Source organism: Pogona vitticeps, chromosome 5 (genome assembly GCF_051106095.1).
Source record: "Pogona vitticeps strain Pit_001003342236 chromosome 5, PviZW2.1, whole genome shotgun sequence".
NCBI classification, from domain to species: Eukaryota; Metazoa; Chordata; class Lepidosauria; order Squamata; family Agamidae; genus Pogona; species Pogona vitticeps.
In genome coordinates, this window is record NC_135787.1 from 157,120,198 (window position 1) to 157,147,635 (window position 27,438).

The following is a 27,438-nucleotide window of genomic DNA, read 5'->3' on the forward strand; positions in this document are numbered from 1 at the left end:
CCTAAGTCTGTTAATATTGCTTGTACATGATTTTACATAACCACAGGAAGATTTAAATTGAAGGGAGAGGTCTTGTGTAGTGTTTAATATTTATTTTTCAATTACACATTTCAACAGTTATTCCTTTTGGGACAATCGGTTGAACAGCATGCAGAAGATCCCACACTGACAACTCTAAACAAACCTTTGAAAAACATATATCTGCCACATATCAGACTGTTGGCAAAAGTAAAAATAAGAATCGGTAAGGAAATATGACTTACATGTGAAGTATTATTTTATCTATATTCTTTGATTTCTGGGTATAGGATTCTTAGATTTTTCCCCCACTACAGCTATAAGAATGCACTAGGAGTTTCCCCAGCTAGAACTCTAGTAGTGTAAACAAAAAAAAAAATCCAATTTCTCAGAAGAGTTTCAGGATACACGCCTGTTCCTTGCCAAGGTTGTTTCTGCAGTGATAGCCATTAATCATGGAGAAGGGTGAGTGAAGTTTTCCCAGCTCTATAGCAGTGGTTCCCAATCTTGGGTCCCCAGATTTCTTTGACCACAATTCTCAGAAATCCTGGTCAGCACAGCTAATGGTGCAGGCTTAAGGGAGTTTCAGTCCAAGAACATTTGGGGTAAGGTTGGGAACCACTGCTTTGCAGTAGTCTCTCTGTTCATTATGTTTTGAGTAATGTCTCTATAAAAAAAAAGAAAATAAAATAAACAGTCTAAATAATATGCTAAAATATTTATTTTAAAGTAGTCTATATCCCAAAAGACACAAATCATATTTTTTTCAGCCAAAACCTAGAAGCAAAGATCCCCAAAACTAGATGAGACTTATATTTCAGTTCAATTCAGTTTGAAGTTAAAATATCTAGTAAATCTGTGGAATGACGTACCGTATCAGAAATGGATGGACATAATGCATATTGATCTATTTACTTTCCCTTTCCTCCATCAATGATGCAACTTCACTTGCATCTGCTTCCACACACACTTAGCTCCCCCTTTGTACCAGGGAGAAATTTGGCAAAATAAGAAAAACCAAAGGGCAGTCTTATGACTGACAGATTTTAAAAAATGTGTCAGTCATAAGAAGATAAAAGGAATAATAAGAAGGTTCAATGATTCTGGTGGGCTTAAATGTAATACTGTACAACCATTCCATTTAAGCAAAGAAAGAAAGAATTCCATGAAATAGTCAGTTCCAGTTAATTCCAAGTACAGTTTCATCCAGTGCCAATTATGTTAGGGTTTAAGGATAGTGTAATAGGCTCTTTCCAGTACACATGTGTTTATGTGCATTTATGCGCATCCACCCAGTATAGTATAATTTACTGGGCATTAGGTCAGCTTCTTTTCACCTGGAACTTGCTGGAGGGAAATGAATGAATGAACAGTGGATACATTGCTCAGGGTGGTTTGTCCAGAGTTGTGTACATGATTTTTACTGCCTTGTATAGAAAATAGTTTATTTCTGCCTAAATTCTGCTTCAATTGTTTTGTCTGAATGAATTAAAAAAAGTATAAGGACACGTATCTTATTTTTACAGTATTATTTGTATTATGAAACAATTCTTGAAATGTTTTCTTGAAACTTGATTTCAAGGACATACGCTAGCACTAGAACTGTCTTGCATGCCTAAACCGCAGAATGAATTGCAATGGCTGCAAGCCCACAAGCACATGGAAACAGCACTGAACCTTTCTATGGCATCAGCAAGAAGAGACCTGGAGCTGGAGGCTGAACTTCTTTTTCGAAAAGGTAATATGATGACAGATAATTATGAGTATTATAATAGGCAGCTCATTCTTCCGCAATACTTTCTTCTGGGGAGTCTCAGAGGTGACCCTCCCCTAAATTCATCCTATTTTTATTAGGAATGCTACAACACCTTCTTATTCTATAACTTGAATTAGAGATGAGAAAGAGGTGTCCCTGGGCTGCTATCTTCATCAGTTTCCATGCTTGGAAAGATTTTCTATTGGCTTCTTAGGTTGGAATTAGATTGTATGTCTGGGGAAGGAGACCAGCTTCGCTTTTAACGGTGTACCTTGGCTACCACATTTAACTCATTATCGTTCCAACACTTCAGGTTTTCCTCTCCCATAACTGGAAATGCTATAAGAGGCCTGCTGTAGCCATGGCTTGAGAATCATAGAATAATGGAGTTGGAAAGGGGCCTATAAGGCCATCAGATCCAAACCTCTGGTCAGTGTAGGAATCTAGATCAAGGTATGTCTGACAGATGGTTGTCCACTTTCCTCTTGAATGCCTTTAGCGTTGGAGCTTTCACCACCTCCCAAGGTAACTGGTTGCATTTGCATTCTTGTACTGCTTTATCAGTTAAGAAGTTTTTCCTGATATTCAGCCAAAATCTGGCCTCCTGTAACTTGAGCCCATTATTACAGGCCCTGTATTCTGGAATGATTGAAAACAGATCATGGCCCTCTTGTGTATGCATGATCTGCCCCAACCCAGGCTTGTCACTTTTTAAAATAACTTTCCAGTTACATGTTTGACAGTAGTCATTAACCATATCAGACTGGTGGCTAATGAATGAAAATGATATATTTTTTATTACATAGGAACATCAACTTGGGAACAGATCTGAGCTTCCGTTCTTTTTCAGTTACAACTACCCAACAACAACCTTTTTTTCTTCATTTATACTCTCTTTCTCATGACATTCCATCTCTCCAGCTTCCTCCTCCTTCAGGCTTCAGGATGACTACAGGCACCACCCAACCAATCACCTTGCTTCCATGTTAACAAGCAGATTGGTCAGGAGTCCCTTCACATTATGACAATTCCCTCAAGGCTAAACATGCTGAGTTCTTTCAGTCTTTCTTCATAGAGATTAGTTTCCAGTTCCTAAACAGCATTTGCCTTTTTTGCAGCCATGTTGCATTGTTGGCTCTTGTTCAGCTTGTGATCTATAAGAATTCCAAGATCTTCTGACTTGTAGTATTACTGAACCATGTTTCCACTCTTTTCTAACTGTGCATTTCATTTTTCCCCTGGTATAGGTGTAGAACTTTGCACTTATCCCTGTTAAATTTCATTCTGTTATTTTTCAGCTCAGTACTTGAGCCTCTCTGATCTCAGCTATTAATCATAGGCATTAGTCTTAATATAGACTGTGTGTATGGCAGGGATCACTGAAGGGGGACAAAATGAAGAAAATGCCAAAGTACATGTTTACAGAAGAGCTTTTTGCAGTCCTTGCAGAAGCTACTGGGTCATCTGAAACCCTCCATTATCAATGCTCTTTCCACACAACTATGTTTTATTGTCCAGACTGATCATTCCATTGACATCTGGGTTCTGAAAGAGGCTCAGTAAACTACTTTTATAGCCTTGGCAAGTTGAAAAGTGATCTTATTAAATTAATTCATGTCTTTCTCTTTTTTTTAGGGAAGATAGAAAGACAGATTGATTCATTAGGTGGCAATAAATCAACATTAGCTGTTGAGAGCATGATAGATGCCATAAAAGTGAGCTTGATGAGTTACCAGAATTATGGGTGAGCAACTGTCTGAATTCTACAGTCTATGTTCCTATGCATGGTATCTTTTTTATTTTTGCTTTTCATATAAAATACAGGATAATGTCTTCTGTACTTGCATATAAGAATGCTATCCCGTAGTATATCTCAGTTATGTCCATACATTCTCAGAAGCACTTATTTAGGTATCTTTTACTCTTACTTAGTGGCTGAAATTCTGTTGTTTAGCATAATAACTTGCACTAGAGAAGACTCATTGAATTAGTGGGGATTTGGCGAGTCAACTCGTCCATACGTTCATTCATTCCATAGGCACAGTCTAGTTGCAACTTACTTCAGTGTAGTAAATCTCAATTAGATCATCCTTATTTGAACCAATGGAGCCTATGGAGGGATTTAGGATTGTTGCTTTTGCAGGATATTTTTTCATAGTGCAACCTGTAAATTAATCCAGTCACACTAAAATGAGATATCCCATTGTTTTTCAGTAATTAAGAACTAATCCTAAATTTCCCATTGAATAAACTGATCATTCTCAGATACGTATGTGACATACAGTATGTCACATATGTATCTGAGACAGCAATTCTATAAGCTTAGTAGGACTTACTCTCAAGTAAATGTGCCAGAATTGCAGCCTGAGAGCAACAGTTTCAGATCTCACCTATTAATTTTAGGAATGAGGCTTAATTTACACGGCGTATATGGCAGGGATTACTGAAGAGAAACAAAATTGGGAAGAAAATACCCACCTAAATGTTTACTGATGAGCGTTTTTGCAGTTTTGCTTCACTTAAAATATTTCTCTAACTATAAAATATCTGTTACATATACATTGACATCATAGCTAGGTGTGCGGTATAATGCCATGCACACTTACTTAGAAGTGATTTCACTGTGTTCAGTGGAGATTACTCTCAGATTGTAAGGTGCTAGGCACAATTAATTGTATACACATTAAATGTACTCTTAAATGTATATCCCCTTCACGAATTGCTGCCTTGTTGTGGTGAAGGGGCTTGAGTAACTCAGAGAAGCTATGGGCTATGCCATGCAGGGACACCCAAGACAGACAGGTCATAGTGGAGAGTTCTGACTAAACGTGATCCACCTGGAGCAGGAACTGGCAAGCCACTCCAGTATCTTTGCCAAGAAAACTCCATGGACAGAAACAAAAGGCTAAAATATATGATGCTGAAAGTTTAGCCCCTCAGGTCGGAAGGCGTCCAACATGCTACTGAGGAAGAGCAGAGGAAAAGGACAAGTAGCTCCAAAACTAATGAAGTGGTAGGGCCAAAGTCGAAAGGACACTCAGCTGCGGATGAGCTGGAAGTGAAAGGAAAATCTGATGCTGCAAAGAAAAATACTGCATAGGAACCTGGAATGTAAGATCTATGAACCTTGGTAAGCTGGATGTGGTCAAACAGGAGATGGAAAGAATAAACATTGACATCCTGGGCGTCAGTGAACTAAAATGGATGGGAATGGGAAAATTCAATTCAGACGATTATCACATTTACTATTGTGGGCAAGAATCCTGTAGAAAAAATGGAGTAGCCCTCATAGTCAACAAAAGAGTGGGAAAAGCTGTACTGGGATACAGTCTCAAAAATGATAGAATGATCTCAATACGAATCCAAGGCAGACCTTTCAACACCACAGTAATCCATGTTTATGCACCAACCACTGATGCTGAAGAGGCTGAAATTGCCCAATTCTATGAAGACTTACTATACCTTCTAGATCTGACACCAAAGAAAGATGTTCTTTTCGTTATAGGGGAATGGAATACTAAAGTAGGGAGTCAAGAGATAAAAGGAACAACAGGAAAGTTTGGCCTTGGAGTTCAAAACGAAGCAGGGCAAAGGCTAATAGAGTTTTGTCAAGAGAACAAGCTGGTCATGACAAACACTCTTTTCCAACAACACAAGAGGCTACTCTACAGGGGGAGAAGGCAGTCGAACGGGACTTTGAAAACAGAAGTGTGTTTGGTTTTGGAAGGAAGAATAAAGCCACGGGAAACGACAGTAAACTATTAATTGAGCAGTGACAGGAGCTCAACAGAACAGACGGAGGACCGAAGAAAATTAGATCTGGAGTTATTACAGGACTACGATGGTTTTTTTTCTTTTTAGAAGAGACTGATTTCCTGTTTGACGTTTACTTTAGACCCTCTCTTGACTGGACTGTGTAGATTCTGAGTATACTGTGATAAAATCTGGGCAAGGAGGGGGAGGACATACTTAGTGGGAATGTTGTCAGACAAAGAATGGATGGTTACCATGCAAATGGCAATAATAGGATTCCAGCAGATAAAAGAAAAACTTGGACAGCTAGAAGGCCTGATTGTGGGGAAACCATTAGAGGCTAAACAGCAATTGAATGAAATTGAAACTCCAGAGCAGTTTTTATTGAGAGAGATGCCAGGTAACATGGTTGGTAACATAGAGGGGATTGGAGGTTTCCACGTGGGATACCCAGCTACAATAGTCAGAAAAGGCGATGTTAAAAATCAGACTACTGTTTTGGATTTAACTTTATCTCCCCAAGATTGGAAGAAAATAGAGGCACAGAAATGGGAAAAATGTACTGAGAAAATATGGGAAGTGCCAGAAATGGATAGCTTTCCAGATAGGCTGATAGGTCCATGGCAGAAGGAAAATCAAAGAGGGGATGTGTTCTATAATTGGCCTCGATTTTATGATAGAGTTGGAATAACTTAGACTTAAATCAAAACATGAATATAAGCGGATATATGGAGGATAATCAAATAGAATTTTTTTGTACTGGAAAATGAGTGGATCAGAGGCATACATACTTAATATGAATAGAATGGATGATTATATACTCTGTGTTCTCCTATCCTCAAACCTTCTTTTCCATCCCCTGTACTCCCTTTTACCTTTTGTATTCCCTATCCCATTCCTAGTAGTTTGAAAATAAAAATAATCAAAAAAGAGAGAGGCTATTCTACACATGGACATCACCAGATGGATCATACCGTAATCAGACTGATTATATTCTCTGCAGCCAAAGATGGAGAAGCGTTATACAGTCAGCAAAAACAAGGCCCGGAGCTGATTGTGGCTCTGATCATCAGCTTCGTATAGCAAAACTCAAGCTTAAACTGAAGAAAGTAGGAAAACCACTGGGCTAGTCAGGTATAATCTAAACAAAATCCCTTATGGGTACACAGTGGAAGTGAAGAACAGATTTAAGGAAGTTGATTTGGTGGACAGGGTGCCATAAGAACTATGGATGGAGGCTCGTAACATTGTACAGGAGGCAGCAACAAAAATCATCCAAAAGAAAAAGAAATGCAAGAAAGGAAAGTGGCTGTCCAACGAATCCTTACAAATAGCAGAGAAGAGAAGGTAAACAAAATGCAAGGGAGATAGGGAAAGTTACAGAAAATTGAATGCAGACTTCCAAAGAATAGCAAAGAGAGAGAAGAGGGTTTTCTTAAATGAACAGTGCAAAGAAATAGAGGAAAGTAATAGAAAGGAAAATACCAGAGATCTGTTCAACAAAATTGGAGATATTAAAGGAACATTTTGTGCCAAGATGGACATGATAAAGGACAAAAATGGTAGGGACGTTACAGAAGCAGAAAACATCAAGAAGAGGTGGCAAGAATACACAGAGGAATTATACAAGAAAGATCTGGTTATCCCGGACCACCCAGATAGTGTGGTTGTTGACCTTGACCCAATCATCCTGGAGAGTGAAGTCAAGTGGGCCTTAGAAAGCATGGCTAACAACAAGGCCAGTGGAGGTGATGGCATTCCAGTTGCACTATTTAAAATAGTACGACAAGGCTGTATATTGTCTTCCTGCTTATTTAACTCACATGCAGAATACATCATGTGAAAGGCAGGACTGGATGAATCCCAAACCGGAATTAAGATTTCCAGAAGTATCAGCAACCTCCGATATGCAGATGATACCACTCTGATGGCAGAAAGGAAATAAAGAACCTCTTAATGAGGGTGAAAGGGGAGAGCGCCATAAATGGTCTGAAGCTCAACATCAAAAAAACTAAGATCATGGCTACTGGACCCATCACCTCCTGGCAAATAGAAGGGGAAGATATGGAGGCAGTGACAGATTTTACTTTCCTGGGCTCCATAATCACTGCAGATGGTGACACCAGCCACGAAATTAAAAGATGCCTGCTTCTTGGGAGGAAAGCTATGACAAACCGAGACAGCATCTTAAAAAACAGAGACATCACCTTGCCGACAAAGGTCCGCATAGTCAAAGCTATCGTTTTTCCAGTAGTGATGTACAGAAGTGAGAGATGGACCATAAAGAAGGCTGATCCGCGAAGAATTGATGCTTTTGAATTGTGTTGCTGGAAGAGGCTCTTGAGAGTCCCCTGGACTGCCTGCAGAACAAACCTATCCATTCTGAAGGAAATCAACCCTGAGTGTTCACTGGAAGGAAGATCCTGAATGTGAGGCTCCAATACTTTGGCCATCTTATGAGAAGAGAAGACTCCCTGGAAAAGACCTTGATGTTGGGAAAGTGTGAAGGCAGGAAGAGAAGGGGATGACAGAGGATGAGATGGTTGGACACTGTCATCGAAGCAACCAAGATGAATTTGACACAACTACAGGACGCAGTGGAAGATAGCAGGGCCTGGCGTGCTGTGGTCCATGGGGTCACGAAGAGTTGGACACTACTTAACGACTAAACAACAACAAAAAATAAATGTACATAATTTCAGCTTGCTCTCGTATTTCCGTTAGCAGTTCTTTTTTTAAATTTGGATTTATTTGTTTGTTTAATTTATTCACTTATATGAATATATACTTACATGTATATGTTTTGTGGACAGGTCAGAAAAAAAATGGAATTTTTAAAAATTAAAGCAATCAAAGCTAAATAATAGTTAAGAAAAAGATTTTAAGCAGAGAATCTCATAGACTATAAGTTATTACAAAGACTTGGGAGAATGAAAAGTACTGAACATATAATAAATACCTAGGATTTCTTTCTTTTGGCACCTTCATTTTCTTTGCTTTTTCTTTTTTGTTTGGATCAACTTGTATTTTTCAATGAACTGGTAAACCAGGCTATCAGGATGACATCGCAGCCTTAAAGTAGTAAAATAAATTTACATTGACAAGAAAGTAACTGCTGATAAGAAAGCAGTGCTGCATATATTTCAGTTTGTCCTAAAAGATGTCCTGCCAGCATGGCTTCAGGATTTCCAGAAATATTTCATCTGTAGCCAGTATGATGATGAAACCTTGGAGGGTTTACGTACATTAATCTATCATTTTCCTGACCTGTTTTCCTCAGTGCCAGACTGAGACCAGTTTTAGAGTACATTATAATTTGGTTTTTCTTTTTTGTGTGTTTGTATTTTCTACAGGTTGTATTCCATTTTTTTTATTTGATTTTTATGTATAATTTATCATTTGAAAGGTTTTGTGTTTCTTCAGGGGGGAAAAGTGTCTATTTTTTTAAAAAAATAAATCCATAAAGAAATATAATAACCAAACAAATGAAAAGCTAAACAAATTCACATGGAGGTGCAGTGGAACCTCTACTTACGAACATCCCTACCTACGAACATTTCAATTTATGATTAGCTCCATTCGCAGAAATTTGCTTCTACACTTGCGAACAGAACAAAGTGGGGAAGGTGGGAAATTTGAACTTTCAGTTAACTGTTGGGAAGCAAAGAGGCTGCTTGTCTGCTACCTCGCTTGCCCCAGTGGTTAGAGAGTGTGGCTATGGAAAGAGACTTCATACTGCCTGGTACTGTACAGTACTGACTGTATTTTGGTTTTTTTTTTAAATTTTGGATTTTTTGATTTTTGACTTTTATAAAACAGAGAGACTGCCTGTTCTGGGTGAGTACAGTGTATTTACTGTACTGTACAGGGTTTTTTGCAGCTTGGTGGGGGGCTAGGGCTAGGTGGGGGGTTATGTTTCTGTGCTCTGATGGATCTTGCAGTGTAGATTTTAGTTTTAAAATGTGTGTTGTTAAAATGTGGCTCTAAAGTCTGTTTTAAAATCAGAAAATATTCTGTGAAGGGCTGTGGCAGTTGTAGATGCAGCCAGCCAACCAGCCAGACTTTAAAATGGAGTTTAGACTCAAGTCTCTACCCCCCCCATGCGCTCTTTTTGTGATGAGGAGTTCTGTGCTGAAATAATGCTTGCTGGATTCTGTGGCTTTTTAAAAGGTATTCTGTTTAGAAGATGTATAATTTACAAAGTAACAGGTTCAACTTATATGATTCGAAAATCCAATTGCTACTGAAGAATATGTGTTTAAATGCTGTCATAAGGTGAGTTTGTATTACTGTCTTTTTGCAGCTTGATAAGAAGAGCTTACATGGAGATCGCATTGCAATATTTCTTTCTAATTACAAACAAGGAAGAGTTCCTAACCTCAAGCACACTGAAGGGAAGAATATTTAAACCAAGGGTATGTACAAGTTTCATGAATAAAGAATATGATCACACAGTAACTTTAGTGCTAAGAAAGAAATTCAGGAAGCAGTGCTCTTATCTAGCTTACTTCTACCTGGCCTAGGAAGACAGAGTCCTGACAGACTCTTGCTGAAATCATGTTGTACAGCTCTGTGTGAGTAATGGGAATTTCATCATCATCATTGGCAAATTGCTGCTGATTTTAAGGCTAATTGTTGCTGGTTAAAGGCGATTTCAGAGTGCAGGTGACTTGTATATAATACGGTGAATTCTTGTATACCCAAAAATCACAAAAAGAAGCCTTTAATCATGATAATTTGCCACTGTTGTGCACATGGAGCAGCAGAACAGGATTTTACAAAAACACTAGGGGCAGTTGATGCTGGTGCTGAAGGTGCCTACAGGCCATGGCGGTGAAATCTTTTTCAGTGTCTGTCGTTGGGTCAGCATTTAGCTTTGGAAAGAAATATATTATTTTAGCTTTTATTTGGATCTCTCTCACACACTCTTATTATTTTTCTACTATATTTCTTTTTTGTGAACTGCTATAGAATGGCATGTTTATTGTGAGATATTTAGCCTATTCATGACTCTTTTTATCGATGTGCAGTTGTTGTTGTTGTTGTTGTTGTTGTTGTTGTTGTTGTTGTTGTTGTTGTTGTTGTTGTTCAGTTTAGGAACCTGAAACTTTCTAATATTGCTTTAAACATTACTTTGAATGCTACTTTGAACATGGTTTCATCATAGAAAAGTAGGACACAGATTCACTGATGAGGACACTTCTGTGATGCTCCTATTGATTCCTGCAATACACAAATTGTTGTGTGCAGTAGAACCATGTTATCCGTGGGGGGATTGGTTCCAAGCTCCTCCCCCCATGGATGCCAAAAAATGAAGAAGTATTGAATGCGATGTATCACATGGTCTCTGGCTCCCTCTAGTGGACAGCTTTGCTAAATACACCGTGGAAATGCATTTGTATTTCTGGGTTTCTTTTATTTAGTATTTTCAGGCAGCAGGTAAGTGAATCAGCGGATACTGATCCTACAGATGGGGGGCCTAGTATATAATGTAGAAATTAGATCTCCTGAATCATCATGACCATATGCCAACAAAGCTCTCATGTAGGCTTAGTAACTCTTTAAAAGGAAGAATTGAAATTCTGTTGCCTTATTTAAAGATTCGTGCCCAATTTAATACTGTTACGATTTAATGGTTGAATATCTAAGGAATTAAACTAGGGAGGACTATTGTAATTCATGGACACTAAAGAATGTGTTCAATAATGGATCCAGATTAATTGAGAGTGGTCCCTAGAGCTGTATGAATAAGAATGGGTTTGAATATCCTGTCACTCATTTTCATTCCATGAAGCTAATGGTGATATACTACAGAAACATAAAGTAGTGTAACACTTCTGTGTGGCTTGTGCAGATACTTGGAATGAAAGGGCCCCTTGTTCTATTTTCAAGATGGGGAATGTATGGCCTTCCATCTGTTGTTTTACTGCTCTTCCACACAGCTCAAGCTGGCATAGTCACTGGGGAAAAGGGATGAGAGCTGAGGCCCAGAAATAGGTTGAAGGCTATGTGTTCTCCATCTCTGATCTACTTGCTTGCCTGTTTCTGAAATTTATTGCAAATTTATTGCAACATAAAAGCTACTAGCTCCAACATAAGTAAAAAAATGGGTGTCCCCTCCAAATTAAATAATTATAGAATTGATAGCAGGTTGTGTGATGTAAAAATTGTGTGGTGCTTTTCCATTGCTTGCTTACAATTTCTTGCTAATGTGAATCTTTTTTTTCCTTTAAATTTAGCCTGCCAGTAGACACCGTGTTAGTTCTGAAGAAATTACAGCACTGGAAATGTACAGAGTGCAGGCCTGGATTGCAGTGCGGGCTGCTGCACAGGTTTGTGGGGTTTTTGTTAATTAATGCATCTTTATATTCTTGTTGTATCTTTGTTTCATCATTATAACTATTGACCTCTGTTTAAAAAAAATCAAGCATTTTATACTTTATATTATGAAAAAGAGATTGAAAAGGCCCTGTTCTGTGCAGCAGTTGGGGGATATGCAACTGGATCTCACATATTGAGAATGAAAGGAGGTGGTCCTTCATGTAGTGCTGTAAGAACTGGTGGCTTAAATTAGTAGGGAACGAGTGGAGATTGAGCCATACTAGATCACTACAATCTAATTTGAGAATAATTCACTTCAGTCTGTAATTACAATCTTAGAAATTGTTTTGGAAACAACAGGAAATGGGAAATTTATTTATTTATTTATTTATTTATTTATTTATTTATTTATTTATTGTATTTATACCCCGCCTATCTAGTCATTTCGACCACTCTAGGCGGCTAGAAATGTAGAAGTGGATTCTAAGTTTCTTTGTTTTATTTATTTCCTAAATCACAAAGTGGTGAATTCTTCTCTTCTATCCCACTTGAGCTTCACAACAATCCTTTTAGGTAGTCCAGGATGAGAGCATATGACTGGCCAAAGCCCTCATCTCAATGCCTCAGCCATACACTATACTGATTCTTGTCACTTGGTTTGTATTGTGGTATCCAGAGTGCCATAAAGCTGGTGATGGAAGTAGTGCTAATGGTCTATGTTAGTAGATTAAAAAAATGTATAAGCCTGAACTCCAGGGTTTTATGCACATATAAATTGACCTAGATTATTAAAGGCAATAGAAAGTATGCATAAAACTCCTGTAGTTACACTGTTCTACAATAACTGAAGTATATACTGTCATGTATCTTACATTTATCACATGTGCAATGCATGCAATTATGGCTGTTTTAATTTGCTTTTAAATTGCTTGCGGAATAATTAACATCACAAATTGTGATATATCAGAAGAGCATTGAACATTTTTACAGTCATACAATATACGGGGGCATAAGTGGCTCATGTCTGGGGGGGATTTTTGTGTGAAATACTCGCCACTCAATCCATGAACCATTCTTAATTTTTTGGTTGGGTTTGAGTTTTGTTCCTAGTTTTGTGATTTCAAGTTTTTAAAAGAGTGCATGCTATAGTGAGCTTGATCTGATTAAATACATCTTAATTCCAGGTCAGTGAAAGTATTCTGGCTTCTCAACAGTTAACTGGAAAGAAGGCTGTTAAATTATATCATGTGAGACACAGAATACTACAAAACAAGCCAGAATTTGCTCTTCTGGACCTCAGTTCTTCCTACAAGGATTTTTTATGTGGTATTTGCATATTACTATTTTAGCTGTTATTTGCTTCTTACTATTATTGGATAGGAAAATTAATCTGTGCATGGCTACCCCCCTAAAGTGACTGAAAAAAGTTATGCAAGGATGACAGAAGATAGTTCCTCTTGTTCCTTAGTGAATGTAGGAAAGTCTCTCCTACTGTCTTCAAGAAGCAAAATGTAATTTAAATAATCCTCTTTGTACCACATTCCTCTCAGATATCAGTTAAAATGTTCTGTGAGAACCTTCTTGATTGAAATAGTCCAACTAACACACTTGTTATCTATAAATAATTATTGCCAAATGGCATAGGGAAAAGGCAAATGTGCTTCTAATACCAAATTTTGCAGGTGGTTGCCCATAATACAAGGACCATTATATTTCAGTAATACAGAACACTTGACGTGGATAGGGAAATGAAACAGTAAGTAGATTGCATAAGAAATGGAACTGTGCTGCCAAATGAAGAATTCTCAAATAGATTATGGTTTGTATAGTGAAACTGTATAAATACTAGCTGATTTTTTAAATAAAAGTTATAAATATCTATTACAGTGGTGCTTTACTTGATGACGATAATCCGTTCCAGCAAAATCACTATACAATGAAATCGTCGTCAAGCGAAAGTAAAAAACCCATGAGAATGCATTAAAAACGGTTAATGCGTTCTAATGGGTGAAATACCTCATCGTCCAGCGAAGATCCTTCATAGGGCAGCCATTTTCCGGTGCCTGTTAAGCTAGGAATCCATCCTAAACACAACGGGGAGCCATTTTGCACAGCAGGCGGGCATTTTGAAACCCGACGATCTAAAAAGAGCTGATCGTCGGGTTTCAAAACGCCCGCCTGCTGTGCAAAATGGCTGTGCAAAACCCGACGATCAGCTGTTTTTAGATCGTCGTAATGTGAAGAATTGGTTCCCGAAGCAGAAAACCGATCATCATGAAGCGAAAATCGCCCTTTGAAACAACATTTTGCGATCCCAAAAGCGATCCCAAAAAACCCATCGTAAAGCAGATTTGTCATGGAGCAGGGTAATCGTCAAGTGGGGCACCACTGTATACCTTGCATATGTATTAAATACAGGTTTCAGTTTTGCACACTGCAAACATGACACTTGTACTCGCAGAGAGAAATAATCAGAGGACCCTGAATGTCATATACTGTATAAAAAACTGAGACCCCAGAGAGTGAACTACTAGGGAGATCTAAAAGGAGCTTGAAGGAGAAGGTCCCGAATAAAGCTTTAGGTTTCTGGGTATAGTTATATATTAGTGCAGTTTCCCAGCATCTTTTAAGGCAGACAAGGCAAAGGAAAGAGCAGTCATAAGCAAACAAAAGAAAGTGAAAAGGTAAGAGGGATTATGGAGGGAAAAGACACTTTATTGACAGTGACCTGAAAAGTGTGTGTGATGTTTGTCTTTGTGCCTGAGAACAACACAGCATACAGATGCAGCAGGTGCAAACTGGTAGCACAGTTGGAAGGGGAAAAAATTGAAAAAAACAGGAGCAGAGTGGCCACGCTTAAATCTATAAGAGAAGATGAAGAGACTACATGGACAGAACTCTTGTGCAACAGCAGCCAAGGGAGTCATTAGAAGTGGAAGAGTAGCAAGAGAAAACAGGAGGAGAATGACACTCTTCACAGGTGAAATCACAAAAACACTTTCAGATTTCTGGAGAGGTGTCTGGCAGACTGCATGCAGAGGAAGACATACAGGAGACCCCTCAGGAGGACATGATTGAGGCTGAAGCTGAGGCAAGCAGAGTCACTGAACCCACACCTTCCAAAAATAAGAAGAGAAGAGTAGTTGTACTAGGAGACTTCCTACTGTGTGGGATTGAAACTGAAATATGCTGAGAAGTATGCTGTCTCCCTGGAGTGTGATGGAAGGATTGCTCTTGCTCATAAATCCCACAAATGCATAGCCCTTTCTTTTGGGGCCATGGGCTTACCCTGGAAGATGGACTGCTGCCAAGGGATGGATTGTACCTCACTATTATTTTCTTGAAATCATAGAGGATAGGTGAAGTGCTGGATGATTGGAGAATGGCTAATGTTTTTCCTATCTTCAAAAAGGGCAAAAAGGAGGAGCCTGTAGTCACTTAGCCTTGGCAATACTTTACATGTTGAATTCTTAATAAAGGACAGTATACAGGAGGGAGTTTGCTATTACTTTCAGGACATCAAATGGGCAGGACATCAAGTAGACTGATTTGCATGTTCTTATGAAGCATGTAACAGCAATATTGGTTAAAAGGGAGGGCTTTGTAGTGGCTACTGATGCCATATTAGGTGTGTATGTGTGGAGAAGAAAGAAAGGGAAAGAGACTGAGAGATGAAACACAAATAAACATGTACATGAACACCCACAGATAAACAAAGGATGTTTCTGTCCTAGTGAAACAAGCACAACACACCTCACCTATTAAATGAACTCAAACACGCTTGTCAGCATGTTATTCCAAAAAAGAAGATAACAAACAATTATGCTGTGGGAGTAGGGGATAAATCTAGTACCTTTATTGGGTTGGAATGCTTTATGGTTTGTCTGTATAAAAATTAGACTGAATTGGCTACAGAGTAGGTTTTTTTTAATTTGGTCAAATTAGTGTAGATAAATCCTTCCTTAAATCTCATCTTCTCTTTTGAAGAGTCTCCTAAACTCCTTGCCAGTTTATAATCCAATCTATATGCATACGTATTTATTCAATGCCATTTTTCCTTTCTCAAATTGTATGCACATTGCCATATTTGGGCAAAGATTGTTCTCCTTGCCTACTATTTTCATTCCTTTCTTCATTCAACCAGTTAGTCCTCAGAAAGAATGAACCTAGTATAGCTCAAAGTGTCTGGACTGAACTCTTTAAGTACAATTAGCCGAGTTTCATGCCCTTTATTTAACTTCAAGACTAATACTTGGTGACATGGTATTTCTGCAGTTTACTGAGAGCTAGAATGATGTTGAAAATGCTTTTTAATTCCAGATGGATATGAAGTTAGATATAAAGTTTCCGTGATGCCTTCTGCACAACAAGAAAGATCAGAAAGTGATGGAACTGAAAGTGTTTCTTCTGATGAAAGCCAGGGAAAATTGAAGATACCTTGGGTCCATGTAATTCGGTACAATACTTACTTAACCAGACTCTTGAACATGAGCCCCCTGGTTGGTAAGAAATATTTCTCTTGTGGAGGGCTAATGTCTCTTGGATCAATTATGCTATGTTGAGATGATTATTTACCTGCAACAATGAAAACAACTAGTGCCAATAACTTGATCATTTTATAAAATCAATGATAAGAAGATAGTTTAGCCCCCCCTTCTCTTTTCTCTCTCTCTCTCTCTGTACATGCATGTGTGCATCCTGATTTCCTTCATAAGAGAAACTGTACTTTTTTTAAAGAAGTGGATTTACTCCTTCATTTTCACATTTTTAAAAAAGCAATACCTTGTAAAATTGTTCTTCCAGAAAAATAGTCTTGCCACTAGGGAGACAAACAGATTAATTGTCAGAGTTTAATTGTTTTTGTACCTTCCATGGTGTGATCCAATATATAAAAATAGTCACACAAAAATGTATACATATCTAATTTAAATGTCTGGAGCTTTGATTCCAGCTTGAAGAGCTATACAAAATTGTTTTACTAGAGACTTGACAGGAGAATATGAATTGTAGAATTGAAATTAATCCCAAGTATCATTTAGTCCACTCCAGTATAAGAATCCACAGCTAATGCATCCACCAAAGGAGCGTTTGTCAGTTCCAGTAAGTCTGGTCCACTGTTGAACAGGACAGGGTTGTTCTTCTTCTAAATGTTTATGAAGGACGGTGGAGTGATAGCAACTCCCTGAAAGGCCATACACTTTGCGTACAAAGGTCCTAGGTTCAAGTCCCGAGCACCTCCAAACAATACTGCCAAGGACCCCATCTGAAACACTAGGGAGTCCATTGCTACAGCAATATTAGGAACAGCATACATACTGTGCCGATATTTAACAGATACTTAGATTTTTGGTTAAAACTCTTACCTGTCATTGTTTTTATAGTTTTGATTGTGCCTGGTGTTTTTGATTAATCACCACCACCATCATCTTAGAACTGCATAACTGGAAGGGATGACCCTATGTATCATCAACGTCAGGTCTTGTCAGAGAGGCCCAGTGGAGCATCAAACTCCCAACCTCTGGGTCCGCAGCTGGATACCTAAACCACTGAGCTATCCAGCTGTCTCTATGATGCTTCTGTATATTATGGATCTTTCCCTGTTTAAAAGACTGAAATAGAAATAATGAAACATCATATTTTCCCACAGCTGTTCCAAAAGCAGGTGAGGGCTTATTTGTTAAAGAAGATATATTGTTCACGTCAGTATTCGACACAACAATTACCCTGCGCTTAGCAGAACTACATTCTTTCTTGAAAAACTATTTGCCTGTATATTCAGGCTGCTGCCTTCAGGAGCCTCCAAAACAACTGTATGATTTTGAAAAGCCTTGCTATAGTATGACTGTTCTTGAGAAGGTAATGTAATATTTAAATGTTACTTAAAAATTTTAATGTGCATTTCCCCCCAGCATTTATACCTTGCCTTTCTACAAAAAGAGATGCCAAAATGAAATAATGTACAATAGCAGCTATTATACATCAATAAAATAACAGGAATCTTAAAAAGATGAAAAATGCAATAAAGCATAAAACAGCAAGGATGGCATCCCATAAAGGTTTGCATGTTCAGTATTAGTGCCACATAGACTTCCCTTGGCAAGCTGTTTCAGACTCCACCTAACATATTTCTGCTGGCATGGCTGGGGAAACTGGGAAAAGCCAGTTTCTTTTTAGAAGATAAAAATACTGTTGGGTAGGTTGACGTTTCCTAATATATTCTGTCCTAAGCCATGTAAGACTTCAAAGGCCACAATGATCCCCTTGGATTGAACCCAGAAATGACTTGGCAATCAGTAAAGGCATATCATAAAGTTGATATAATCTGATTGACAGCTCCAATTTAGAAATCAGATAGTCACATTTTGAATCTGTTGCATCATCAGAGTGGGGGATAATTCTCTAAGGAGAGGAATTCATCTAAGCCACCATTTCCCATCCCACCCCAGTGAGAGTAAGGTAATTCTTATTGATTGCTCGAAGAATTACAGCCAACCAAATATCTTAGGTTTACAATCTTAACAGTTATTATATGGGCATTATCTATCCATGAATGTAGAAACCTGTGTTTCTAGAAATTTGCATTTCATATCTATATATCTAAATGTAGAAGTAAATTTGTGATTATTTTATGTCTATAATTTATAATTAAACTTGTTTTTCCTTATTACAAATAAATTTTAAAGAAATGTTTTTTGAATAGATGAGCTGATTGCAAAATCATGTCTATATATCTGCACAATATTGGCATAGAATGTAACTGTAAAATGTAGAGGTAGCAGTGCAGACCAATGAACAAAACCAAATATCCAAATTCCAGATCAAAGTGGTACCTTTATTAGGCCAACTTTTTAAAAAAGGTACAGAATTGTGTGCAGAATCGGTGTTGAATTCCTCATCAAGCACAGTATTACAAAAAAGCAAGGTGGGGATGGAAGAGGAAAGTATAGATGAAGAAGAGCAAAATTAGACCATATCTTAAAGTCCCCATTCTGTCACCTTTGTAATGGAATTGGGGGTGGGAGGGTAGGATTCTGTCCTATACAGTGGCTCCTATCTCTTCACTATGTACATTTTCCTAGTACAGTTTGATATTAAAGACTCTTACTGTGGACCAATCAAATGACTATTTGATTGTAGACCTTTGAGAGTAGACCTTTGGTCTAGATGGGCGGGATAGAAATAAAAACAAACAAACAAACAAACAAACAAACAAACATGGTCTTGTCGAAGGCGACGTTTCATTTTCAATAAATTAAGGTCATAGATTTAACTGTCAAGTGGAGCTGCTAAAAAGTGTTATCTAGGTTAGGAGCACAGAACATGTGGCTCCAGATATTATTGAAAGGCTATAAATGTAGAAAAGTTTGTAATTTAATTAGAAACACAAAATCACAATAAATTATACACATAATATGTATATAAAACATATTCACACCCGGTCATAACAAATGCAGTACATAATGTGTAAAATCCTATACTGTAGTGCATCTTTGTGTAGTGTAATCTCGATTGGTTGCTGGAACATTAAATGTAAGGTACAGTAACTGAAAGCTTCCCATTAGGAACCTCCTTTAAGGTTCTAAACCTCCTGCAGCAGCTCCCTTTTGCCTTGGGGATGCTTTGGGAGCCTAAGGATGGGGGTTGGGGTGGGGGAGCCTCTAGTAGTAAAAAGTCACTGCCAGATTGCCAACAGTAGTCCCAACCCTGGTGGTGGAGATCCTAATTTAGATTAGGATCACTACCACCAGCATGCACCTAATTTAGATTTAATTAATCAGGCATGCTCCTTGATAGAATTCTCCATGCAGAGTTCACACAAACACAAAAGTCAGCTGCTGCTGGGCGTAGCACATTACGAGTTGAACCTCCCATGACTCTCCCATATTGGCTATAAAACTCTACCAGTTGTTCCAGTCCAGTGCTTGTAATCTGTCTCTTATCTTTATGGCTGGGCTACTAGCCCTGGGCCTCAATCTAACTCAAGGAACTGCAGTATGCTCCAGGTCTTAAACCCTTTGTTCTAGATTTGCGCCAGTCAGAGTTGCGTTTTTGCTTTGCGTGTGAACTAAGGCCAGGGATGACGGAATCTCTAAGGAAGCAAAATAAAATATTTGAGAGGGATTCAAATAGCTGATAAGGATGGATAGGAAAAGTACCTTGAATATATTACTTGAACACACTATATCATAGTGTATTATATTATGATGAACTATTTAATAATAATTTTATGTTTCATTATTTATATTTTTAGCAGCAAGACACACCTGCAGAGTCTCCAAGAACATCATTAGGGGGAATAACCTCTAGTATTACTTGCAGTTCTGAGATAAACTTATATGCAGAAAACAAGGCGACCAGTACTCCCATCAGGGAACTTTGTGTGCAGTGGTACCTTCCATCTTTGGAAGAATCATCAGAAGAAGGAGAGACTAGGGTATGAAAATGAAATTGGTGTTTTCCTTTACCATAAAGCATGTTTACAAAGAATACTGGCCGTTGTTGTTGTTGTTGTTGTTGTTGTTGTTGTTGTTTAGTCATGTCCAACTCTTCGTGACCCCATGGACCAGAGCACACCAGGCCCTCCTGTCTTGTACTTGATGCCACATTCCTTTCTAAGCAAATTATTTTGTATCAAAATATTTACTCAATAACAGCCACACAAGAATGACTAAACTAAGTCACTTGGAACCTCATGATTCAGGAAGGGTATCCTAGCAAGCCACTTCGAGTCATAGGCTTGTTCAGCTGAGGTAACTGAAAAGAAACAAAAAGAACAAGGATACCGTAGGACCCCCTTATCCATGGGATTGGTATTCATTGATTCACTTATTTACAATTTGAAAATATTAAAATTATTAAAAGAAAAAAATCCAGAAAAAACACCATTTTACATGTATCAACAGAACCTGCCGCTAGAGGAAGTGAAAGGCTGTGCTATGAATACTTGTTAGCAAAGAATATATAGCATGGTCTCTGGGACCCTGTAGTGGCCAGTTCTGGTAATGCTTGTGAAAATAATGTTTTCTGTTTTTTTTCCTTTTAGCATTTTAAATATAATAGCATTCAATATCATCCACAGTTTTCAGTATCAACGGGGTGGGATGGGGCTTGGAATCAATCCCCATTTGATATGGGGGGTTCTATTGTATATAGTTGTAATGATGATGATGGTTGAAATAGCGGTTGTTTTATGTCTTGTATATTCCTTTTTTTATTGTAGGTTTTGTTCATTTTTGCTTACAATAAAAAACCAGTCAAAATCACCAACATCAAGTCTTTCAATTCAGCCAATGTATATTGTGGTTATTTGTGGATTCCATTAAACAGGTAAATTAATCACATATTCATTCATTTGCTGCATCTTATATTGTATATAGAAAGATGTTTTGATAGGATGCTGTCAATAATTTGTATAAATATGCAAGTGCCACAGACAGAATAACCAGTTTTTAATGTTTAAAAAGCACTTGTCAAGATCAGAGTCCCATCTTTTAGCAGAAAACACAAAACACAAATCCTAGTCCTTATATTCCACAAAACCTTAAATTCCAGCCAATACATATCCAAAAGAGAAATCATTTATTTATCATCTAGGAAATAATGTCATGCAAAGCAGAACACATATAAATTCAGGTTGAACATCAGATGTCAGAAATCCTCTTACAGGTGGAAAATGGAAAAGCAGGGGTAGACTGATGAGACTGATCTGGAGGAATGAGTAAACACTATCTTGGAGGAACAGTTTTGTTCTACTGCAGAAGCTTGACATGTTCATAAGCTTGATCTGCATTGCTAGAAAAACACAACAGATGATTGAAGGCAGTATCCCTGTTCGTACATTTGAGATAGAGCTAACTGACCATGATGTGTCTTGCAGATTCAGCGGGAGAAAAAAAAATCTGCTCCATGAGCAAGTCCTGTACAATTGATTTGGTGCACATAATTTCTGGTCTTTAAATGCTGTGCCATGCAATTAAGCAATCGTCATTTCAGGGCTAAGTGTCAGCAGCTCCCCATTATAAGATTCCATAGCACGTTTTCATATACAAGACAAATGGAATATGCACTCTAACATATATAAGGAGAGAGCACCTCCGCTCTTACCTTTGGGTAAGTGTTCATGCTCACCCTGCAAGCATGGGCCAATATAGTGATCTGTAGGTCCACTGACAAACAGAAATTATATCACCAGCAGGGTCAGATTGCCTCTAATTAAAGAGTTCCTATGTGCAGCCTGTGTGCAATGAGATGACCGAAAATTGAAGTAGAAACTTCAATTAGTAGTAATGTGCCGCTGGTGGTGATGTCACTTCCATTGTTCCAGAGGAGCTATGGAATAGAACCTGAGGAGTAAGTGCATTCTCCTAGGGCTCTTGAGTAATACCTTTTCTCTTAGGTTTAAACCCTTTGGGATTCCATTTCTGCTGCCAGCTAGATACTCTATCTTTTTCTGCCTCCAACTTTTTGCAAGCACACCAGTCATCGACCACTTTTTCTGGCTGCCACATGTTCTTTTTCTTAATCTTCTCTTTCCCCCTTCTTCTCTGACTATTCCTTGCTTCATAGGCCTGTTATATTTTATTTTGAATCCAAAGGCTTCATCCCCGTTTATATCAGCCTAGCTCTTACTAATGCTCTGTTCAGATCCATCCTGGACTTCATTGCTACTGGTCCTTCTTCCTGACTTGCCAGTTGCCCTTGTTGCTCCTATGACTCTTACAAGCATTCCTGGTGACCACAGGCATACAAAAACACAACTACTGTAATGATAGAAAGGCATTCTCATATAGCAGACAATAAAAAGGGAAATTCAAGTCTAAAATGAATTTTATTACTAAAGGAAGCAAATTTTACTTCATACCAGTATAATATCTAAAATGCTATTGTATAGTGCTAACTTCTTTGTCTTCTTTTAGAGTTATTGCTGTACGGGAAAAGTTGTCTGATCTGAAACAACACGTTGAATTGTTAATTCAGTCAATGATGATTCCTCAGACAGCATCTGAAGTACCAAAAGAAGTCCCTTCAACAGGATCCAAATCCAATACGGCAAAGGTGCCACTAGATAAAAAAGCAAAGGTACATCAATTCAAATGGTTTAGAAGGCAATTACTGTATAGGTCATAGGTGTGGTATTAATTCTGGTGCTGTAAAGTTCATTGAAAAAGAAAAATTCCACATGAGAGTGGTCTTTTATCTACTTCAAGTCAAAAATTGGCTCTTCTTATACACCTTTCCCTTATCAGTGGCCACCCAGCCTCTGTTTTTTTTAAAAATTATTGTATTTTTTAGATTTTTATTTAAAACATAGATATAAAATACACAAATCAAAATACAATATAACTGTGTTCCCCACCACCATAGACAGGACCTCTTGCTATAATCTTCTTCTTCCATTTATATTCTTCCTCTTCTTTTATTGTTCTCTTCTCCAGAACTGCATTGAACTTTTTCTTATACACCTTAATAATAATAATGAATTTGATTTCTTCCACCTTTCTTTCAGCAAATTTTCTCCCTTATATGTTCTTATATGTTATTGTTATGTGCAATCAACTTGCCTCCAGCTTATGGCAACACTGTGAATGAGTTCTTCCAAAATGTCCTTTCCTCAACAGCTGTGTTCTGTTCTGGTAAAGTCAAGGCTGTGGCTTTTTTATAGAGTATTGTTTTGTGGTTTTTTTCATGTATTTTTTTTTTGTTATTGTTGTTCAGTCATAAAGTCGTGTCCGACTCTTTGTGACCCCATGGACCAGAGCACGCCAGGCCCTCCTTTCTTCCACTGCCTCCCGAAGTTGGGCCAAATACATGTTGGTAGCTTCAATGACACTGTCCAGCCATCTCGTCCTCTGTTGTCCCCTTCTCCTCTTGCCTTCACTCTTTCCTAACATCAGGGTCTTTTCCAGGAAGTCTTCTCTTCTGACGAGATAGCCAAAGTATTAAAGCCTCAGTTTCAGGATCTATCCTTCCAGTGAGCACTCAGGGTTGATTTCCTTAAGAATGCATCTGTTTGATCTCCTTGCAGTCCAGGGGACTCTCAAGAGTCTCCTCCAGCACCACAATTCAAAAGCATCAATTCTTCAGCTGTCAGCCTTCTCTATGGTCCAGCTCTCACTTCCATACATCGCTACTGGAAAAAACCATAGCTTTGACTATGCGGACCGTTGTCAGCAAGGTGATGTCTCTGCTTTTTAAGATGCTGTCTAGGTTTGTCATCGCTTTCCTCCCAAGAAGCAGGCTTCTTTTAATTTCATGGCTGATGTCATCATTGGCAGTAATCACGGAGCCCAAGAAAGCGCTTTCACCTTCATTAAGAGGTTCTTTAATTCCTCCTCACTTTCTGCCATCAGAGTGGTATCATCTGCATATCTGAGGTTGTTCATATTTCTTCTGGCAATCTTAATTCCATCTTGGTATTCATCCAGTCCAACCTTTCACATGACGTGTTCTGCACCTAAGTTAAATAAGCAGGGAGACAATATATAGCCTTGTTGTACTCCTTTCCTAATTTTGAACCAATCAATTGTTCCATATCCAGTTCTAACTGTTGTTTCCTGTCCCATATATAGATTTCTCAGGAGATAGGTAAGATGACCAGGCACTCCCATTTCTTTAAGAAGTTGCCATAGTTTGCTGTGATCCACACAGTCAAAGGCTTTTGTGTAGTCACATATCTAGTCTTTCTCTTTTCTTGCAGCCTTCACCTTTTCCTGGCACTATTGTCTTTTTCAAAAGTCTTCCTTTTTCATGATGCGCCCAAAGTATGACAGCCTCAGTTTTGTTATTTTTGCTTCCAGAGAAAGTTCAGGCTGGATTTGCTATGGAGACCAATACATATTGTCATGGATCCTGGGACTCAAGCTCTTTCCTTTAGCCACTCTTTTTATGCTACCTCCCCCTTGCTGTGGGTGGGAGTGCCCAAATGGAGCAGGAGGAATGAGTGCTATGAGCTCTAACTGGGATCCTGTCAACCCCACCATGTTTTGCACCTGCATGGACTGCATGCCCCAAGACTTAACAACTACAATAGGCTGCCACCAGCTCCCGTTGACATCAATATTGCCAATTCTGTACCTTAACTGAGGCCAGGACTGGAGAAATTAGTACATGTTCCCTCTTTAGACAATGGCTTTGTGAAGTTTATTTTAAAAGAAAAGGAAAACTAAGAAAATAAAAGGATATTTCAAAACATAGGAAGACAGTTCTAGATCCAAAAGAATTGTGGGTACACAATTACAGAATATGAAAGAGCCAGACTAGAAAATAAGAAAATGTAATGCTACCCTGTCTTACTTTACCTAAGCAGAGAGAAGGGTGGTTCTGGAATAGCATCTCCACCCAACTACTGCATAGATTTCTGCAGCATAGCAGGGCTTCTAGTGGCGTTTTTTCTTTTTTTACATTTACAGTCAATGTCAATATTGTGCAGATATACAGACATGATTTTGCAATCAGCTCATCTATTCAAAAGTCATTTCTTTAAAATATATTTGTAATAAGGAAATACAAGTTTAAATGCTAAATTATAGACTTTTGAGCTGGCTATGTTTTAAAAAAAAATTAAAGGGATTTTTAAAGCACTTATCTCCCCCCCCCCTTAACACATTTTAGGGAGGAACAGGGAGTAGGAAACAGGAATTTTTTTGTTAAAGGCTGCACCCCTCACATTCTACTGATTTCCTTCTTTACACATGCTTTGCATTCCTCACAAACATCACATAGGTAGTTAAATAAGTATGAATTTAAATGTATGTACTTTGTCAACAGATATTTTTACATTTTCACTTTTGAAAGGTAAACTCCTAACAATTAGTCAGAATTGGGATAATTTTGCCCCCTTCCTCCAATGGTTGTCTTTTCTACCAATATTGGGTTTCTTGCAAGCCTTCTGGTATCTTCCTCTAGTGCAGGGGTCTCAAATATGCGGCCCGGGGGCCATTTGCGGCCCCCCCAGATGATAGTTTGTGGCCCTCGCCTTGCCTGCCCCCCCCAAAGCGCCCACACATCCTCTGCTGTCAAGAGTAAAAAAAAAGCCTTGCCTCACTTGCCGGCTCTATCCCAAGACAGCACCTCTTACACCCTCCATCCAGAACTGCAACCTGCCAGCCACCCCACCTGTCTGTCGGCTAAGGAAACTCCTGGGCGGCTTCCTTGGGCTCTTGCTCCGCTTGGCAGAAAATCTGATGCAGCCCAGCCTCACCCAGACTCTGCCTCTAGCGGCCCCCAGGTAAATTGAGTTTTAAAACCCCTGCTCTAGTGTGTGTGTGGCCATATTTTGGCTACAGAAAAATCCATATCTACCTCTCAACATCAGAAACAGTAAAGAACTGTATTTATGTGATACACACAGTGCATTCAGGGCAGCCTACAAAATTAAGTCCCATGGAATCAGTAAGGTTTATTCCCAGGTAAGTGTGTACAGCTTAAAATCAGAGCTTAGAAATGACTATCTATGAATAGTTATTTTTGATTAATGCCTTGTTGCAGTAAGTAAGGCATAGGATGTGGCATTCCAGTTTTAACTTAACTAGGACTAACTTCACCCATTTTACAGCACAATTACAGTGGTGCCTCGCTTAACGATTACCTCGTTAAACAACGAATCCGCTTGATAGTTAGGTTTTTGCGATCGCTTTTGCGATCGCAAAATGATGTTCTAATGGGAAAAAACGGCCTTACAATGATCGGTTCCCTGCTTTGGGAACTCATTTTTCACTTTACGACGATCAAAACAGCTGATCGTCGGGTTTCCAAAATGGCCGCCCACTGTGCAAAATGGCTCCCCGCTGTTTTTAGGATGGATTTTTCGCTATACAGGGAGCAGAAAATGGCTGCCCTATGGAGGATCTTCGCTGGACAAGCAGTTTTCAATGCATTTCAATGGGCTTTTTTATTTTGCTTGACGACAATTTCACTGTACAGCGATTTCGCTAGAACGGATTAACATCAAGTGAGGCAAAAAACGGTCTGAAACTCAACATCAAAAAAAAAAAAAACTAACATAATGGCCACTGGTCCCATCACCTCCTGGGAAATAGAAGGAATGGATATGGAGGCAGTGACAGATTTTACTTCCTTGTGCTCTATGATCACTGCAGATGGTGATAGCAGCCACAAAATTAAAAGACGCCTGCATCTTGGGAGGAAAGTGATGACAAACCTTGACAGTATCTTAAAAAGCAGAGACATCACCTTGCCAACAAAAGTCTGAATAGTCAAAGCTATGGTTTTTCCTGTAGTGATGTATAGAAGTGCGAGCTGGACGATAAAGAAAGCTGACTTCTCAAGAATTGATGCCTTTGAATTGTGGTGCTGGAGGAGGCTCTTGAGAGTCCTCTGGACTGCAAGGAGAACAAACCTATCCATTCTAAGGGAAATCAAGCCTGAGTGCTTACCGGAAGAATAGATCCTGAAGCTGAGGCTCCAGTACTTTGGCCATCTCATGAGAAGAGAAGACTGCTTGGAAAAGACCTTGATGTTGGGAAACTGTGAAGGCAGGAGGAGAAGGGGACGACAGAGGATGAGATGGTTGGACAGTGTCATCGAAACTACCAACATGAATTTGACCCAACTCCAGGAGGCAGTGGAAG

General features: G+C 38.7%; 1 protein-coding gene across 4 annotated transcripts in view; it reads left to right on the plus strand.

The window, feature by feature from the left end:
* CFAP54 (cilia and flagella associated protein 54) overlaps positions 1-27,438 on the plus strand; it is a 142,115-nt gene that overhangs the window by 110,466 nt on the left and 4,211 nt on the right. For 3 of the 4 annotated variants that reach the window (XM_078376052.1, XM_073000249.2, XM_078376051.1), the window contains 11 exons: positions 118-244; positions 1,601-1,756; positions 3,410-3,518; positions 9,831-9,942; positions 11,767-11,859; positions 13,033-13,174; positions 16,169-16,351; positions 17,496-17,704; positions 20,100-20,282; positions 21,069-21,175; positions 22,765-22,927. In XM_078376052.1, the coding sequence (XP_078232178.1) occupies positions 118-244; positions 1,601-1,756; positions 3,410-3,518; positions 9,831-9,942; positions 11,767-11,859; positions 13,033-13,174; positions 16,169-16,351; positions 17,496-17,704; positions 20,100-20,282; positions 21,069-21,175; positions 22,765-22,927 (1,584 nt within the window). Of the gene's footprint in view, positions 1-117; positions 245-1,600; positions 1,757-3,409; positions 3,519-9,830; positions 9,943-11,766; positions 11,860-13,032; positions 13,175-16,168; positions 16,352-17,495; positions 17,705-20,099; positions 20,283-21,068; positions 21,176-22,764; positions 22,928-27,438 lie in introns of those variants that run through there. The other variant, XM_078376053.1, reaches the window with a different exon arrangement.